Below are 17194 nucleotides of genomic sequence, written 5' to 3' on the forward strand. Positions count from 1 at the left end.
AAGCCCAAGTGGCACTAACATCAGGGATAAAAAACATCAAAGGAATGAATTTAACTAGGATGTGAACCCACATCATAGCCTGGACCTGAGCTGAGGGGAAATATGAGAAAATAATGGCCCTACAGGTATCAACTTTCACTGTCACAGTAATTCATAGAAACTAGAGACAGAAAAAAATGGAAACATGCACCTATGACACTGGGCACTGTATATATACATTTTAAAGACAGTCTTAAGGAGCTATTGTAGGCTAGAACATGAACCAGATAGGAGCAGGAAGTCTAGAGCAGAATTGGCACAGGTTGTGAGTAAGCACAAGTGATCCAAAGGAAGAGCTGTAGGCAATGGGCCAGTTTGGGATTAGCAATATTGTTTTCCAAAATACGAAAAACTCTTAATCTATACCAACTGGAGAAGATGAAGGGTCTTCCTAAAGAAGAAAGCTTCAAACTTACAAAAACTTTTTATGATCAAGCTAGAGACTGAGAAGATTGTTCCTCTCAGGACAAACATCTTTTATTGTTTTTCCTGGAAAGAACTGAAATCAGACTCAAGTTCATTACATTTCTCTGCAACAATTTTAGAAAAAAGGATGTATTCACCCTCAAAAAGGAACAAACCCTTCCTCATTCTTCCTTCCTTGGACTGTTCCTTTTGGCATACCATTGCACTGTAATTTTCATGGCTTTACACCATCGTATACACATAAAACTGATGACACAGAAACATCTAACAAAGGGTGCTCATGGTTATGTGCTTGTTTTACCTGAGTAACTTGATTCTGCAGTGATGTTAGAAGCCCTTCCCGTTGCTCATCCTGTCCCTTAAGGCAAGTAAGTACCAATGAAAGGAAAGGTTGCTGACTCAAAAGAGACATGCTTTGAGAGAGGCAAACACAGAAATCAATTAGTAAAGTTATGTTGACACTTCCCATCCTCACTCCCTTCCTTGTTTTGTCTACTTTTTTTTTCCTGGAAGTGGCATTGCCTGCCTCTAAGGCTGTTTCTGTTTTAGTAAATTAAAGCCTTGCCAGACGAATTAAAAGAACATGCACAAAAGAAGGCAAGGCAACAGCCAGTATAAATGCACATATTATGCATGTCATTACTGAGAATCCACCTAGCTCAGGGCACTGAATGATCATGAATCGCATGGACACTTGAAGGCCCGACTCAGAACATGTTATTTTAAGACTACTTTGATTAAACAGGGATATAATTTTAGTGGAGATTAGGCAGCTGAAGTTTCTAATCCATGTTAGTGGTCTGAAGCCAATCCCAAGTAAGTTTCCCCTACAAACACTGATTAGAATGACAGCTGCCTAAATTCCACTAAAATTCTAACATAGGCTTAGTGTAATTAAACGGAGATGCAGCTTTAGCTGGTTGTAGGAGACATGCCATACCAATGCAAGGGCTTTCAGATATTTATATTTTTTTTAGATTAATGTGTATCCATTATAAACATAAAATTAAGAAAAACTGAAAGAGATACACAAAGGTGAATTTGGAAGTGGAACATGTGAAGTAGAAGAGAAGTTAAAAATGTCAGCAAAGGGATCTGAGTAACAGCTCATGCAATGATTTTTACAGTTTTAGGTATACAAGCTCCTTGAAAATTAGATGCATCCATAAACACAATATAAATACATATCCACACATACACATGTGTATTTATTACAAGTATTCATTTTAACTGTTATTTTCATTTGACATTTAACTTGACTTCAACAATTTAGGTGACAATTAGTATAAAGGAATAGCAAAATCCCAAGGTCCCATATAAGGAGCGAAATACAAAGTCTGCATCCTCAAGAGTCATGTTAAACAGTGATTCTTCAGATTTTAGGAACAACATGTTAGGAACGCCTCTTCATTTTCTCATTAATTTCCATAAGAAAAATTTACAGTTCACAAGACAGTTAATATTCCAATTGCTATCCCTGCTACACAAAGCAGAGTTCGAAAAAAGAAAAAGAGATCTCATATATGTCATATAGAATTTCACACTCTCCCATAGTATCATTGGTTTTGTCACTCAGAGTAATAAAGTTTGTTTTCGATCAAGAAGAGATTGAAAAGCTTCAAAAAGCACACAAGGAAGTAATTTATTGTTACAACTAAAACAACTTTGTAAATGCTTTTACTTCCACGCATAGGAACCACCATGGAGGAAGGGCTTGACAGCTTCTACAGGCATTTTATTTCAGCTTTGAAAGAGGCTTGGTTTACATTTTCTACACTAGAGCTCTCCCATAGGAAAAGAAACAGAAGACAGAGAGAGGTTCCATATTCCCTTCTCCTGATGCAAGTAGCAAGACAGCCAGTGAATAATGGAAAAGTGCTGAAAAGCTCAGAAACACCTAACAAAGAGATCCAGAAAGCAAGATGTCTTTTTTATCTAACAACAGATCAAGCAGGTATTACAAATGAGTTAGAAGGACAAGGAAGAGATGTATTCATAAAGCCGTACTTAACTCAAACACTGGACATGGCAAACAGAACTTCTATAGGGCGATATATCACATAAGCAGCTTATTAAACAGCCCAGATGAACTAGGAGGGTCCAGCATAACACAGAGTAATGGGCATACTGCAGCTACGATAGAGAGAAAAAATTTAAATCTTCTAATCTCAAACGGAAAATAAGCCAGCTGGAAGAGGCTGGAAAATAGCAGTAGATTTAAAAGGCTCCACAGAATTTAATGACAACCATAAGTCAAAATTAATACATGCAACATAGGTTTACAAGAGTACTACGAAGTGGCAAAGCCCAATTATTGGTCCCACGCTCAGGAAAAGTACACTGCATGAATAACATTGAAGGTGATCAAAAAGACAATGCACACTAGTAACAGGTAAGAACAAGAAACTTATGGTGGGACCATAGACAACAATCAAATGCCACAAGCCTTTTAAGAATTGATTTGGGTTTTTTTTAACAACTGTACTTTGGAAGAGCTTCACAGAAAGAAAGATCGTTGATATTTGAAGCTAAGAGACCTTGCTGTGTATAGCATTCAATGTAATTTCTATCGTAACTCTAAGAAAGTACAAAGAAAACTGTGGGCACTGCGGAAGAAAATTATACTGAAGAAAAATCAATAACCACTAAGTCATTAAAATTCTCATGCAGTTGGAAAGACGGAGATGAGCTTAAGCTTAATTCTCAACAGGAATTAAGTGACGTGACAATTACGGGGTCTTAACAGCAAGAAAAGTGCCTTACTGCCACAGAAGGGAAGAGACAATATGCCCTCTGACTGTTCTTTTAAATCTCTTAACATTTCCCATCACCAAGCTGCAGAATAGCCACTGGAAAATGTGGTACAAAGCTTTCACATTTCTTCCTCTGAAACCAATGATATTTCTTTAAATTAAATGAAACCTGAGCCCTGTTTGGGGTTGATAACTTTTTGCTCCACAAAAGTGAACCACTGAAGTTTTGCGAAGCCAAAATCCAGTCCTCAGTATACTCCTCCTTCAAAAACACCTTTCAGCTCTGCATACAGGGATTTCCCAAAGTCATACCTTTTTTGTTTCTGTCTATCTCTCTCCTTCTTTGAAGATGACCCCAAATGCTGACCTTTCTCCAGCTCCTCTCCTGCAGCTTTCAAGACCCTACCTTGAACTGAGGTAGGCAGTTTGGCAATCAAGGGAGCCACCAGCCACACTCCCCGCCGCTCAGAGGAACTAGAAGTAGAACAAACTTATTTCAGCCAAAATATCCATGTAGTTTTGCAACCAGTATTAGCTGTTACAAGACTGAACTGCTTTAAGAAAGCAGTCGACACAATGCGTCTGGAGTAACTAGTGTGGACTGAGCAGTCACAATTTCTGGTTTCCAGAAAATTCAAGAATAGCAACTATATTTATTGTTAAACAAAAGTAAATAGAAGTAACCTTCAGGTAACTCATTTCTGTACATTCCTGTTTCAAGTGCAAAAAAGTCTAGGCAATCTACACATAATTAAGCATCATGTTGGCTAAAATAATTAAAAAGGTGCTACAAAAAATACCTTAGGAATGTCTTTTTACCATTCTGTCTTGTATTACTTGTGTCAGCATTTCCAACAGAGTTTGGATTGAAGAGGCCTATACCAGAGTTAGAAGAGTTATTGTTTAGATCAGCGGATTGCTGAAACACCTCTATTGTCGCCTTTGCAATATTATCCAACAAGCTGTTCATTTCAGCCACAGACCCAGAACCCTACAGTAAAACATAAGTAAACTAGCACATTCATGGTATGTTTGCTCATGGACTACGTTAAAATTTAACATACTTTTTTGCATTAAATATTTAGATAAGGAAGTTTGAAAACAAATACTCACAGGCTCCTTCATGCACTGTTTGATCATTAGTTGCAGCTCTAACCAAGACTGCCGGAGAGTCCACTGATCTAAGTTCTAGGTAAGAATTAACATTATAAATACATGTGTCAACTCCTTACAGGTCTGAAGAAAAAAAAAAATCTCGTAATTGAATACACTACATGCAAAAGCCTCATCTTATAAGCAGATCATCACAGTCACTACTCCTTTTAATAATCTAATGACATCCCAAAATATCAGACCTATTACAGAATATACGTTAACTTCCACATCTTTGCAGCTAATATCATTACTCGATACTTCTAACCATGCAACTTTTCTGAATAAAAATCTTGCTCTCTGCAAAATCTGAGTTTCGTTACATGTGAATACGAAAAACGTAATTCGCTCTTTCATTAGTAATTACGTTAATCCATGGCATTGCCATCCAAGCGGACATGTCTGTATTTAGCACAACACCATCTAGACACGATTAAAGTAAACGCAGCAGCTGAAGTGATTATTTTGCAGGACACTGATCACTATTTGTCCTGGTCCAGATATTGCCGACTTGATTCCTCACGGGACTATTCAAAGAAAATCCATTTGTAGTTTAAGAAATTAAGTGTCTCTAATGCAGCTCAATTGGAAGAAATTATCAATTTAGGACTGTCTGTGAAGGCATTTGAGCCTTTTTCATGAAGTAGGAGTGTCTTTCACGACAGTACTGTCACAGAGCCCTACAAAGACAGTATGCCTCTCCACCTAAGCAGCCCTAAAAACAGCTCCCTTTTCAGCGGCTTCCTAATGACTGACAATGATGAACAGCAATGATGAGCATGCTGCATGCTTGTTTCCTCCATAACTGTGAAATCAGAAGTAACAAGACACCAGAAGTCTCACTATAAAATGTTTACCACAGAGACTGGGGATCCTGAGCACATACAATCTTTAAAGAAGAATCTAATGCTTGATTGCACCAGGAACTGCAAATCAATGTCACTTGGTGGTGCTGCTGAATGACAGGTTAAGAGTCAGTGCACCACAGGTAGTTTTTCCACCCCTTCCCCACTGCATTACCTGAAGTATGCGCTTGATATGCTGCCTCTGAGGGTTGTCACCCTCGCTGCATTCTTTAATACCATGAGGATAACAGATAAGTTGAAGGAGTTTCTGTGCTTGCTTGTTCGAAAGAACCGGATCCAAAATAAGATCTTTGTCTGTGCACAGCCTCTCAGGTTCTTTTAAACAGTGCTCTCCAACCCATTCCTGTAAGTAACCAGAAAACAGATTCACAAGATAGTTTCAAGGCAGTATTAACTTTTGGTAAGCTAAACTGAAAAGTGATTTTTTCCACATGCAAAACCTGAAGTGAGCTATGGTTCATGCAACATGTGAGATTAGAAATGTCTTCTATAGTATAAGACTGTTAACAGGTTTTCCAAAATTAATTTCTTCTGTACTTCGAAAGCAACTTTGGAATAAACCAAATGCTACTGCAAAAGCACCTTGAGCAGACAGCTGAGGGAGTGGTCCTACTGTCTTGTCAAAGTGCTCGAGATTCAGGTAGGAAAACCACATCAATTCTGAGAGTGCAGGGAAATGCTAATAACTAACTAAAGTGCTGTTTTTCCCCCAATAACATATTACTCAGCGCATAAAGTGTCCAAACCATGAAACCCAGACAGAACTCAAATATTGAGTTGACTTCACCAGTCATTTTGCACCAAAATATATGTTACACTTCTCAAATAAAATAATATTGTTTCTCCAAATGAAGACAGAAGAGTAGTTTTACAGATTACCTGCTGGCAAATTGTTCTTAGTACATATCTAGCATACTCGCTTAAACTAGCAGTTTCTATGGAAACAGCTTTTCCACATGACTTCAAAGTGTGAGAGGAACCCCAGATTTCATCCTCGTTGAGTTCATCTAATAAACCTCTCATATGGAAGTCTTCACTCTTCAAGGAGTTGACACTGTTGCTGCCAATTTCAGCATCACCTGTACAGCAGAAGCACAGAAGCACAGGGTGAACTTTTACCCAAGCCCCCGTGCCCCTGCACCACTTACCCGCCCAGGGACATCTTCGAAGGCACAGGCCAGCTGAGGAGTAAAGCAGGAATGAGGCAGTCACATTCAAAAGGGCAGCACTAACTGACTCTGAAAATCACCACGTTCAAAATACCACTTGCTTCATTTTGCATAGCATCTTTTTAAGGGCTATTTCAGAAGTAGGAAAAGGTTTATACAAATCAAACACAAATAAAGCCACTACATGCTCAACAGGAAACAGTCTGAGTGTATGGAATTGCTTTGGCAGGTAAGGAAGAGTTGGGTTACTTGCTCTTCTCAAATGTCCCTTTTCCAAATATTCTCTCTTTCATTTATTAACACTCCATAGATCAAGAGACAAGTTTTGAGCAGTGGCCCCTTAGCCCACCTTACTATGAACTTCTTGACAAGAGAGACTGATCTTCCTGGGAATGGAAAAGGGCAGAGCACGCTGAGGGAGCCTGGCAAACACTGGTGAGCCCCTCCTCTCCGCAAGGCACCAGCACAGATCTACAACCACCATCTAACCTGAAACCAATGGGGGCAACTGGAGAAGCAAGGAAAAATACTTCAGACACAATGCAAAAAAATCAGACCTGTAGCAGTTCACGTTTTACGTGTTTACGGGCCTGAAACCTTGGACAAGGAAAGATACGACTACAGCGTGTACTAGTGGGGAAAACAGCCCAAACTGCTGCCCATAATAATACCCCAGAGCCTGTGAGGCCACCCAGGAGCGTGCATGACGACAGCCTGCATGAGAAGCGGGCTAACATAGCTTAATGTTTTAAGTCAGCAGAAACTCCTGTGGATCTTAACTGATGCACCACATATGATAGTCATCCCTTTAGAAAACCCCTCAGTTTACTATCAAGATCAACAACTAACGTGACATGACAAGGCTAAAGGGCTTGCTTCAGCCACATGGAATATCTGCTCATTCAAAGACACACACATTCACACCATGGCCTCTGGTTACACATACACTAGGATTTTTCGCTACAGTCTACAACTACCAGCAAAATGTTTCAAACTACTGCACCAAGGAGACTGACAGCCTTTCAGCAGCTGTGGTCACATCCCCAGACTACTACACATGTACACAGAGTGCTCGAAACACCATGGTGCACTGAGTCCTCCTGTGCACTCAGTCCTCCCCGTCACTGTTTCTGGGTTCCCTGGTACTGCACTACCCTGGATGAAAAAAAATATGAGGGTTTAGTAGAGTTACTGCTAAGAAAACAGCCAATGCCTGTGCCCCCACCTTGGGTTTTGCTGCTTTAGAGTTACTCCTAAATAAACAGCATACAATTCTTTTTTTAACAAAGCTGAACTTGTATTTAACAGCTTATCAGAAGCAGAGCCCTGACTGGCTGTGACAGACCAGCCCAGACCCAGACAGTACCTCCCAGTGGGTGGCAGTGGTGGCTGTGACCCGACAGTGCAGGTTTCATCCCCAGCCCCTCGGCCGGCTCTGCACGGCCGGCCCACCAGGCTCACCCAGCTCCCCACTATGGCAGGCACGCTCCTGCACGGCCCGCTGCAGCACACGGAATCAACTCCTTACAGAGAGGGGGGAGACTGAATGAACAGCGCTGTCACTCGTGAGACAGAACAGAAATGATTTTTAAGTAGGCCAATAGCAAAACAGTAGAACATACCCGGAGAAGTGAAAGGTGTTATAATACCTCTGTTCCCACAAATCCAGGCAAATCCATAAACCCCTGTACCACTGGCCCAACGGCTGGTGGCGCAGAGACATCAAGCCCTGCAGAGCCCAAAGCCTGGGACAAGCTCATCACAAAGAGCGTGGGAAACAAGCTGACAGAAGTCTGGGCCCACCACACGTGAACAGATGGCAGCAGCCAACAGCCCATCCACACCCTCCCCGCACTCAAGCATCTTACGAGCTCCTGAGCGCAACCACATCAGGTCCAAATCTGTACCCGTGAAGGACAAGAGGGAAGAACCAGGCAGGCAAATAATGCAAGGAAGACATCAATACTAAGCCACATGTCAAGTTAAAGCCATCCCAGAACACTTCGATAAAGCTTGGAAAAACATTTAATACACTCTAGAGCAGTTGACTCTGCAGCACCGTCTTTCATTGTGAGTAGAGATAATTTTTTTAACATAGATTTCTACTCACAGAGCTTCCTCAGCATAGAACTGTAACAGCTATCATTTATCTGATGCTTTTCCTCAGCAAATGAAGTACAGTTTTTAATAACTAATGCAGCGTGCCAACAAGAGACATCTCCAAATACAACATTTTGGGTATAGGAGGAGATGTGCTGCAATGAAGGCACAAATAAACTCTGTGTCCAGATCTTCCTTCATCCACCCTGCACCAGACCCTATCCAAACCACATCCCTGCACAGAGGCAAAACAATAGGTGTTCACACTACACACCATTAATGAAAAAGAGCACATCTCAGCACTCTGAATAGCAGGAGAACATAGATAATGGCCATAAACGTATTTCAAACTCACTCTCAAATCCATCAGTCCATCCCAGATAGCTAACACCTTTCCCACTATAGTCACATCATTCAAGATCATGGGGGTTCTGAGACAGTTCTGAGACACTGGCCAACAGAGAACATAATAATGGCACTCTTGCTGGAGGTATACCTCTGTGGCTATGTCCACATCTGGAAGATCTTGCTTGTTTAACTGGACATTTACTTAGCTCCAAAAATACACATCACCATAGATCACAAGAGCTTTAACTGGACTTAAGCCAAACCATAGCTCTGAGGCAGTTATTTGTTTGGAAAAATAACAGACATCGCTTGTGGGGAGTTGCTTAGCAGTGATTCTTTTACAACTTCCACAATGACAGACACATGTGATTTGTGGTAAAACACAGAAAAAGGTAGGAAAAATTATCTGAGACCATATTTCCTCTCTGTATTTGAGAGGGACTCGCTTGAGCTTGAAATGTACTAGGACTTGGTGGCAGGGGTAGGGGTCAAAATGTGAAAACGTCACATCTGCTTAAAACATCCTCAGCTGGGGCTGACTCACCAGAGAAAAATTCTGTCTCCTGACCTGTGGGGGAAACGCAACTCACATGCTACAGGAGCATGGACAGCATCCACATTTTTCTCCTGTCATCAGGGTTTTTCTTTCCCAGGAGCATTCCCAGGGAAGTGAACTAGCACGATCTGGTTTTTACCCGAATGCTAAAAGAAAAGCATTACACATGACTCGGCATAATCTTACCAAGCATCAAAATTGCTTTTAAGACTGCAAACACAGCTCCCACTTCTATACTGTTGTGAGCAGCAGCCAAGAGGTGACGATCGCAAGAAGAACGAATTCCAGGAAATAACTTCCCTATGGAAAGAAGAGTAAATCTTGTAGAAAATGGTTGTTATTTACCAACTAAAATTTCCTTTCTATAAAATCCTTCTCATCTAGAACAGCTATAGAAGCACAATAACTGAATGAAGAACTGAGTTTTCTGAAATTGGAACTGAAGACCAACAGGTAAGTCATTAAAATCAATGGGGATACATGGTTATGATGTATTAATACCAAAATAAGCTAGGATCATTTAAATAGAGAAAGGAGCCTGTCATTTCACTGTGTCCATGCAAACAGTGAATTTAACCACAATGAGACACTGAAGTGTATTTTGGTCTTGACTTCCCAGATTTAGGAAATTACTTCCCTCACCTAGTCTTCATAACAACTGAGGCAAAATTAATTAATATAAATGCCTGTTGCACAGTTAAGCCTAATTCTCAGCTCAGAAGCAGACTGCAAAAGAAGTGAGTGAGTGCTTTTTCTAACTTGAAGGAGAAGATAAACAGAGTGAAAGACAGGGAGGGAGGGAGAAAGGAAGGATGAATCTACCACCTTTCTAAGGTGGTTTACTGAGCCATATGTAAGAAAAGACTGCAATGTGGTCACATTTTGTTTGATTTGTAGAGTTCAGACATGATTCTTCCTATCCATTCAAATCCACTTTTATTTCTAGGGAAGCCTGGGACCATCTAACATATTTCTGTTACTCAGATGGTATTCTTCACGCTCTTACTTGTTTTGCTCAAATATGCAACAAAAGCTCATTCATTTCTGGTCAAAAAATAAATTAATATTACTTTTAGATGGAAGAATTTGACACCACTTAAGACCTGAATTTTTTTCTTTCTATTTCATTTTCCCACAGAAATAGTCTTGTCATCAAATTTGCTGAAATACTCCTAAGTCAAAACACAGGTTATTTCCAAGCTTGTTTCCTTTTATTTGTCAGGTATTTGTTCCTTGCCCTTTTCCTTCCTCTTTTGGTCTGTGGCAAACACGCATAGGTTAGACCACAGAATATTCATCTTGAAAAGGAAGGAGAACTACATTAATATATTCTGCGAACTAATTTCCTCATGTTTCTTCTGTTGGACTAAATACTTTATTATATCCTATTTTAAATCACATTTAATTTCTATTTACATGCAAGGCTACCAAACTGCATTACGTGTATCCCTATTAGTTTCTGTGCCACTGTGAGATGACCCACTACAGGAGCTGTCACTGCTCCAACAGTACTTAGTACAAAGGAAGGTGGGGACTGTGATACGTACTACCATTGCCAAGAGCAGCACCGGCACAAAAACAGTATTAATATGTCCCAGGCTCACACGACTGTTTCAATGAAATTCCAAAACAAAATGAGAACTATCAGGACAGAACAGTTCTTCTAAATGCATTCCTCTTTGCTGAAGTGTACACAGATGCTGTGTTAAAACTTAATATTACATCTTAAAAAAGAAAATTAATATGGCTGAGTTTTATGCCAACATTATGCCACACCAGGGTGGCCAAGTGTTGACAATGAATACATTTCAGCAAACTTCTATAGTTTTACATGCATATACAACATTTCCCAAACCAGCGAGAATAGTACGTATCAACTTTTCACTAGTGAAACATCTGTAATTTTAAACAGGCTATCATTTCTACTTGCACTATGCATATTTTCACACATGAAATCTGAAGCCATGAAACACCATCTGGGTTCACCCTCTGAAATGGAAGGACCATGCTGGAGGCAACTTACCTGTTCCCTGGGGAAAGAGGCAGACCTGGGGTGTCCTGAAGAGGTGCAGGAGTAGCCGACAGGTCATCCTCGCCCCAGGCTCAGCATCCGGATCTCCGCAGGCTATGGAAGATGGGACGTGGACATAAGGCATCTGCCCAGGACCTCAAAAGTCCCAGGCCTGGAAATGTTCTACCTCATAGCCCCATTTTAAATTGGAATACAATAATTTCATCAACAGGAATCAGCATGTATGGCCTTGAGTCATTAAAAACAGGAAAGAATAGTATGATTTTTGGTAAGCAAGAGACATAATTAATGGCAGAAAAGAATACATTGTTAAAATGGCTTTTGACAGTTAAAGCAGAAATAAGAAACACAAATCCAAGAAGAAAGTGAAAAGAAATGTGAGAAGTGGCCAACAAAGAGGACCATAGCTACAGTACTCCAGGGCTGGAGGCAAAGACGATGAGGTCAGAAAGAAAATGCCAACGTCAGGCAGGCTGATGCCAGAAAGAAATGCACAACCTGAGTAGAACTGGCAGACATTTGAGCATATAGCATAGAGCAGAAAAGAGTCGTGAGCAGAAGGTGGGGCTGCATAACAGTGCACTGTCAGCAACTCTGACAGCACTTGTCATGTGCGAGTTCTCTGATCTAACTTGGCGTCGCTCCTTTTGGGAACTGCAGGGACAAACATGCTGCAATGCACAATAGGTGGCATTCCATACAAAAGTGCAATTCAGAACACACTACTTAGTCAATCAATGGAGACTTCTTAAGAAGTCATAAGTTTTTCATTTTAAGTTTTTCTCTTGGTATTTTCTTACCAGCTGCAAGAAGAGAAGGTAGTGCAACATGCTGAACTACGTCTTCCAGAGAAAAGCACTGCCGGGCGATCAATATAGCAATGAAAGTGGCCAGGGAATCGTGGAACGACAGGTCACTCACCTTGGAGGAAAAATATTGCAAGGCTTCACATAACAGTGTACGCACCACTGCCATGATTATTAAGGAATTAACTACAAGAATAAACAGTAAAATGTTTACACATAAGCATTTGTCTCTACATTTTAATGCATTTCCCAAACATTTTATGGCAAATACTGATAGCTCTTAACTTCATTTTAACAAACACCTATTTCAAATACCACAAATTCTGAAATAAAAAAACACTAGTCTTATAAAAACGTGAGAAAATTTTGTAATTCTACAAAAACTGATAACATCAATACTCGTTCCTTAGCTGTAGGACAAGAATATGTCCCCAAAGTACACAGCTTCAATCTGTTCCTAAAGGCATATGTAATCAAACTATAGATAAATATATTGAATCAGATATTGGATAACATTAGTCACAATAATCCTGCTGACTACAGGACTACAGTAACTTACACCAGGTGAGTAAGGAACAGCAGAGTGTTCCACCCCTTCTACAATCTAAGAGCCAAGACCAAAACAGGGTCTTTAAAATAGAGGTAGTTATTTGCACATCCATTTTAGAAGACGTATACAGACATGGCTGCTCCTTTTAAAGAGTACCTATGATATTCCATATCATTCCGTAATAAAGAAAAAAAAAATTACAAAGAGAAAACTCTAAGCACTGCCCAAATTCTACATTAACCCTGAAGATGTAAGAAAGAATAAAAAAATCAATCAGGAATCTCATTAAAAGCCTAGAAGAGTCAAACGGATACAGGACTAAACTTGTGCTCAGCATTTGTATTGAACGGAAACCTTACTAAGCGCACCCTAGGTAAATAGGTTTAACAGGTACTTCAGAACTTACATCCACACTGCAGAGCAGATCATTGAAACCCCAAACATGATTTGAAGAGCAGCAAAGAGCTTTCACAACCCCTAACCACTCCGAGCTAAGCACCGTGCAGCATGCCGTCAGCTCTGAGCAAAGGTTTGCTATGTCATTAATCCTAGGAAAGAAGAGAAAAACTAACACAAAAGCAAGATATTTTGTAAACAATAAATATTTAAGTCAAAGAAGATCAGTGCTTGGCAGAAGAACTGGTGTTTCCTTACTTAAGGTGGGGGTTTATGTCCAAATGCGATTATGCTACTGTACGTATAACCTTGTGTTATTCAGTTGTGGACAACTGGAGCATCTGGGCAAAAAAAAACCCAGCATGCAACTTGTACCCCATAACATGCATCCATCCAACCTACAGTAGCACAGGGCCTTTATTTTGTGTAAACACTACTCTGTAAACCCTGTGCTCCTACCAGCTTCCCTACCTGTGCTGAGCTGCCCAGGAAGAGGGATGGAGCACCCAAACCCCCATTGCCTGCAGCCCACCATGACAGATGACCTGCCCCTCTCTACAAGGGCACACTCTGGCCTTTCCTCAGTGTTGCTGCACAAACACCACCTCCATCACAGCAGCTCCATCTTCTTTCATGCAAAAACGTCACGGGAAAGCAGTGCGTGTGGTGCACATCTCCCCAGCCCCCAGGTCACCAGTGACACCTCACTGCAGGAAACCTCCCGCCCTGTGCCAGGCCAGCACTACTGTTTAGGAGGGAGGAGAGAGTCACAAAATCAATTGGCATTAATGAATTTTTCTTCATAGATCGCATACTGTGTAATGTGTGATTCGGTGTATGATTCAGAGTTATGTAACGTTTTAAAAAACAGAGCAGAGCTGACACATCCCAGTGCAAGTTATTTTTTCTCTGTTCCACAGTGAAACTTGTTTGGCCACATTTAGATGTTCCCCTTTGTTGCTCTTACAAAACTGCTTCCTCTCAGCTGCTCTGCTCTGCCAAGAATGCCCCACATTTCATAGAATCACACACTGGTTTGTGTTGGAAGGGACCTTTAAAGATCACCTAGTCCAACCCCCCTGCCAGGGGCAGGGACACCTTCCACTAGATCAGGTTGCTCAAAGCCCCGTCCAGCCTGGCCTTGGACACTTCCAGGGATGGGGCACCCACAACTTCTCTGGGCAGCCTGCTCCAGTGCCTCACCACCCTCATCATAAAGAATTTCTTCCTCATACAGTATCTGAATCTACCTGCTTTCAGTTTTAAACTGTTGCTCCTTGTCCTACCACTGCAGGCCCTGGTAAAAAGTCTCTCTCCATCTTTCTTGTAAGCCCCCTTTATATATTGAAAGGCCACAATAAGGTCCCCCCAGAGCCTTCTCTTCTCTGGGCTGAACAACCCCAACTCAGCCTTCCTTCACAGGAGGGGTGTTCCAGCCCTCTGACCATTTTTGTGGCCTCCTCTGGACCTGCTCTGGACATTTCAGAGATGGCTTCATCGTGGGGACAGGGAAAAGGATACAGAAACTGCACACACTTTGGGCAGGAGTCAATCAGAAAAAGAAGAGGGAAAAAAAAATACACAATTTCCTTGAGTTTTGTGATCTGCCAGCAACCTTAAAAAAGACTGTCAGCTACTGCTGCACCTAGGCCTAACTATCAAGACCAAGAATTTCTTAATAAAAATTGGAACAGAATCAGAACAGAACACCAAGTCCTGGTGGTTTTGATTGTGTAAGAGGAATAAAGGTGCTGGGGGCAGAGGTAAAGGCTAGATCCAAAAATCAGTGTCCATTTCACCCTGCACCACAGACCCTGCAGAATGGAAAACCAGGGTAAACCAGTTTCAACACTGCAGTGCTACATTTGCACAGGAAGGCTGAGTTTACATGTTTACACACTGGAAGGAGGAAGTAACTGAGAGAAGCGCATCTGAATTATGAAAGAAAACATACTGTCAGTGTGAACCCCTGACACTGATGTTGCTTTACGGCAAGGGTTCTTCACAACATTTCTTGTCAGTACCTTGAGATCACCTAAAAAGATCTAACATAGGCATAAGACCCAAGAAGTGTCATGCTGGATCAGACCAAAGCTCCACCTGGCTGTGACAGGAGCCAGCACCTGCTGGTGTCAGAAGACAACCACAGTAAGACAGTGCTGGACAACCTGTTGAAGTGCAGATCTCATCCTTACCTCTACTCACTGGAGATCGACTTGAACTGGGCACCATGAGGTCCAAGCTACTCTTAAAATGTAACTAACAGCTGATATAACTCTAGTAGCTTCTATCCAATAAAACTCTTAATAATTTAAAAAAAAATCTTTGGAAAATCTACATATTACCTATGAAAATGAATTCCATAATGAATAAATTACACATTTAATAAATTAAACACCGATTGCATCAGAAGAAGGAAATGACCTAATGCAGAACCTTCCCTCATTTAGAGGCTTCTAATGAGCAGAGATTGTGCTGAGCTGTTCTGTCTGAAATGGCACAATGGCCAATACAAAAAGCTTACTGACTGTCTTACAGTAAGTACTTTCTACTTGTTACTTCTTCTGTTAAATTATGCAGATTGATTTAATGAAATAACTCAGAGGCAACTTACCCAATAAATTTTCAGCAACCAGAAAGAGTAATGAATGAAAACAATTGCAAAAAAGACACAAAACAAAAAGGTGAAAGGAAACTTCATATATACCATATAAAGATCCATCCAGTTCTGATTCCAGCACGGGTTGCCTTACCTTCCTGCATCTTGGTGCCCCATGCACACATTCATCAGCGCATTGCAGACAAAGCTGTAGCGGTTGGCTGCGTTATCGCTCAGGATCTTGCCCAGCATTGAGTAGTTAATGCTGTGAGCAGAAGGATTCTCGATAAAATCTAGCATGAACTCTGGGTCCCACAGTAAATTGGAATTTGAAGGCTGAACATTGCTGTATATCGTTTGCTTCACCTTAGAACAGGCACTACTGAGAACCAAAAAGAGAGAGTTGCCAAAAACGGATTTTGCAGAAATACTGTTAAACATACCATGTGGGATTAGAAAATCCTAGTCTGATTACCATTCTGTACACATTTTCAAACTCATATTTGATAAGGAGCATCTACCAGAAAATAAGGCTGATACATCAATTTCATTCAAGTTTTCCTGCAAATGAGGTCTCAAGTTTCCAAACCGCTTCTATGACATTTCTATGACTGAAATTCTGAGCAGCTGGATAAGGACCGCACATTCATTCCTCACTAGCAATAACTTCTACAGTGAACTATAACAGTGCTTCATAATGCTGCTCCCCCTCTTTATGTGTTACGACACAGTGAACTGCAATGGTGGTAAGAAGAATTAATTAAGGGAAAAAGAAAAATATTATCTAAATTAAAAACTCTACATTTGGTAATAATGTGACATAACGGACAACTTTTTGAAAGATGAAATCAGTAAACAGAGAAAAGATACTTAAAGGTCATATTTTGACATTTAACAATTATGACAAAAGGTCAAGAAATGTTCCAGGCTAGGAATACCCACATGTTAACTGGCTTTCTTCAGGGGCAAAAAAAAAGGTGTTAGTGAAGAATGCAAAATTCACACACAAAATGTTCTAACGAGCATTTGTCTCAAGCGTTGGGCTTTATACCACAGCTGGAAGCAACATCCATATGGACAAACTTCACTAATTATCCCAACTGGGAAGACTTCCTCATTACTGAAAAAAAAAAAATCTATTAATTGAAATTAACTTAAAATACACAAAACCGTTGGAATTTTTTTGAACTTCACTGGGCCCAGGATGAAAATACAGAGGAAGCACTGTGCTGCCTGGAAGGCATCTGGGACCCGAGGAAGGAGGGCGATGTGTGCAGCAGTGCCTGGATGCGGGGCTTGGAGGGCAGCCCTGGGGACAGCCTGTCGCTGCACAGCCCCTGCACACCTCGCTGCTCCTCATCGGGACGCTCTGGCGAAGGAGGAAGAGAGGCCATTAGCAGGA

The 17194-nt window shown here is 40.9% G+C and overlaps 1 protein-coding gene across 1 annotated transcript in view; it reads right to left on the bottom strand.

The window, feature by feature from the left end:
• Window positions 1-17194, bottom strand: part of MED12L (mediator complex subunit 12L) — a 155016-nt gene that overhangs the window by 26175 nt on the left and 111647 nt on the right. The window contains exons 21-31 of the mRNA XM_059822799.1: window positions 15947-16174; window positions 13204-13345; window positions 12242-12362; window positions 11433-11534; window positions 9596-9709; window positions 6116-6315; window positions 5391-5579; window positions 4332-4406; window positions 4019-4209; window positions 3531-3692; window positions 767-878 (exon numbers count right to left, since the gene is read on the bottom strand). Coding sequence (XP_059678782.1) covers window positions 767-878; window positions 3531-3692; window positions 4019-4209; window positions 4332-4406; window positions 5391-5579; window positions 6116-6315; window positions 9596-9709; window positions 11433-11534; window positions 12242-12362; window positions 13204-13345; window positions 15947-16174 — 1636 coding nt within the window. The remainder of the gene's footprint in view (window positions 1-766; window positions 879-3530; window positions 3693-4018; window positions 4210-4331; window positions 4407-5390; window positions 5580-6115; window positions 6316-9595; window positions 9710-11432; window positions 11535-12241; window positions 12363-13203; window positions 13346-15946; window positions 16175-17194) is intronic.

This window comes from Gavia stellata, chromosome 11, assembly GCF_030936135.1.
Source record: "Gavia stellata isolate bGavSte3 chromosome 11, bGavSte3.hap2, whole genome shotgun sequence".
Taxonomy (NCBI): domain Eukaryota; kingdom Metazoa; phylum Chordata; class Aves; order Gaviiformes; family Gaviidae; genus Gavia; species Gavia stellata.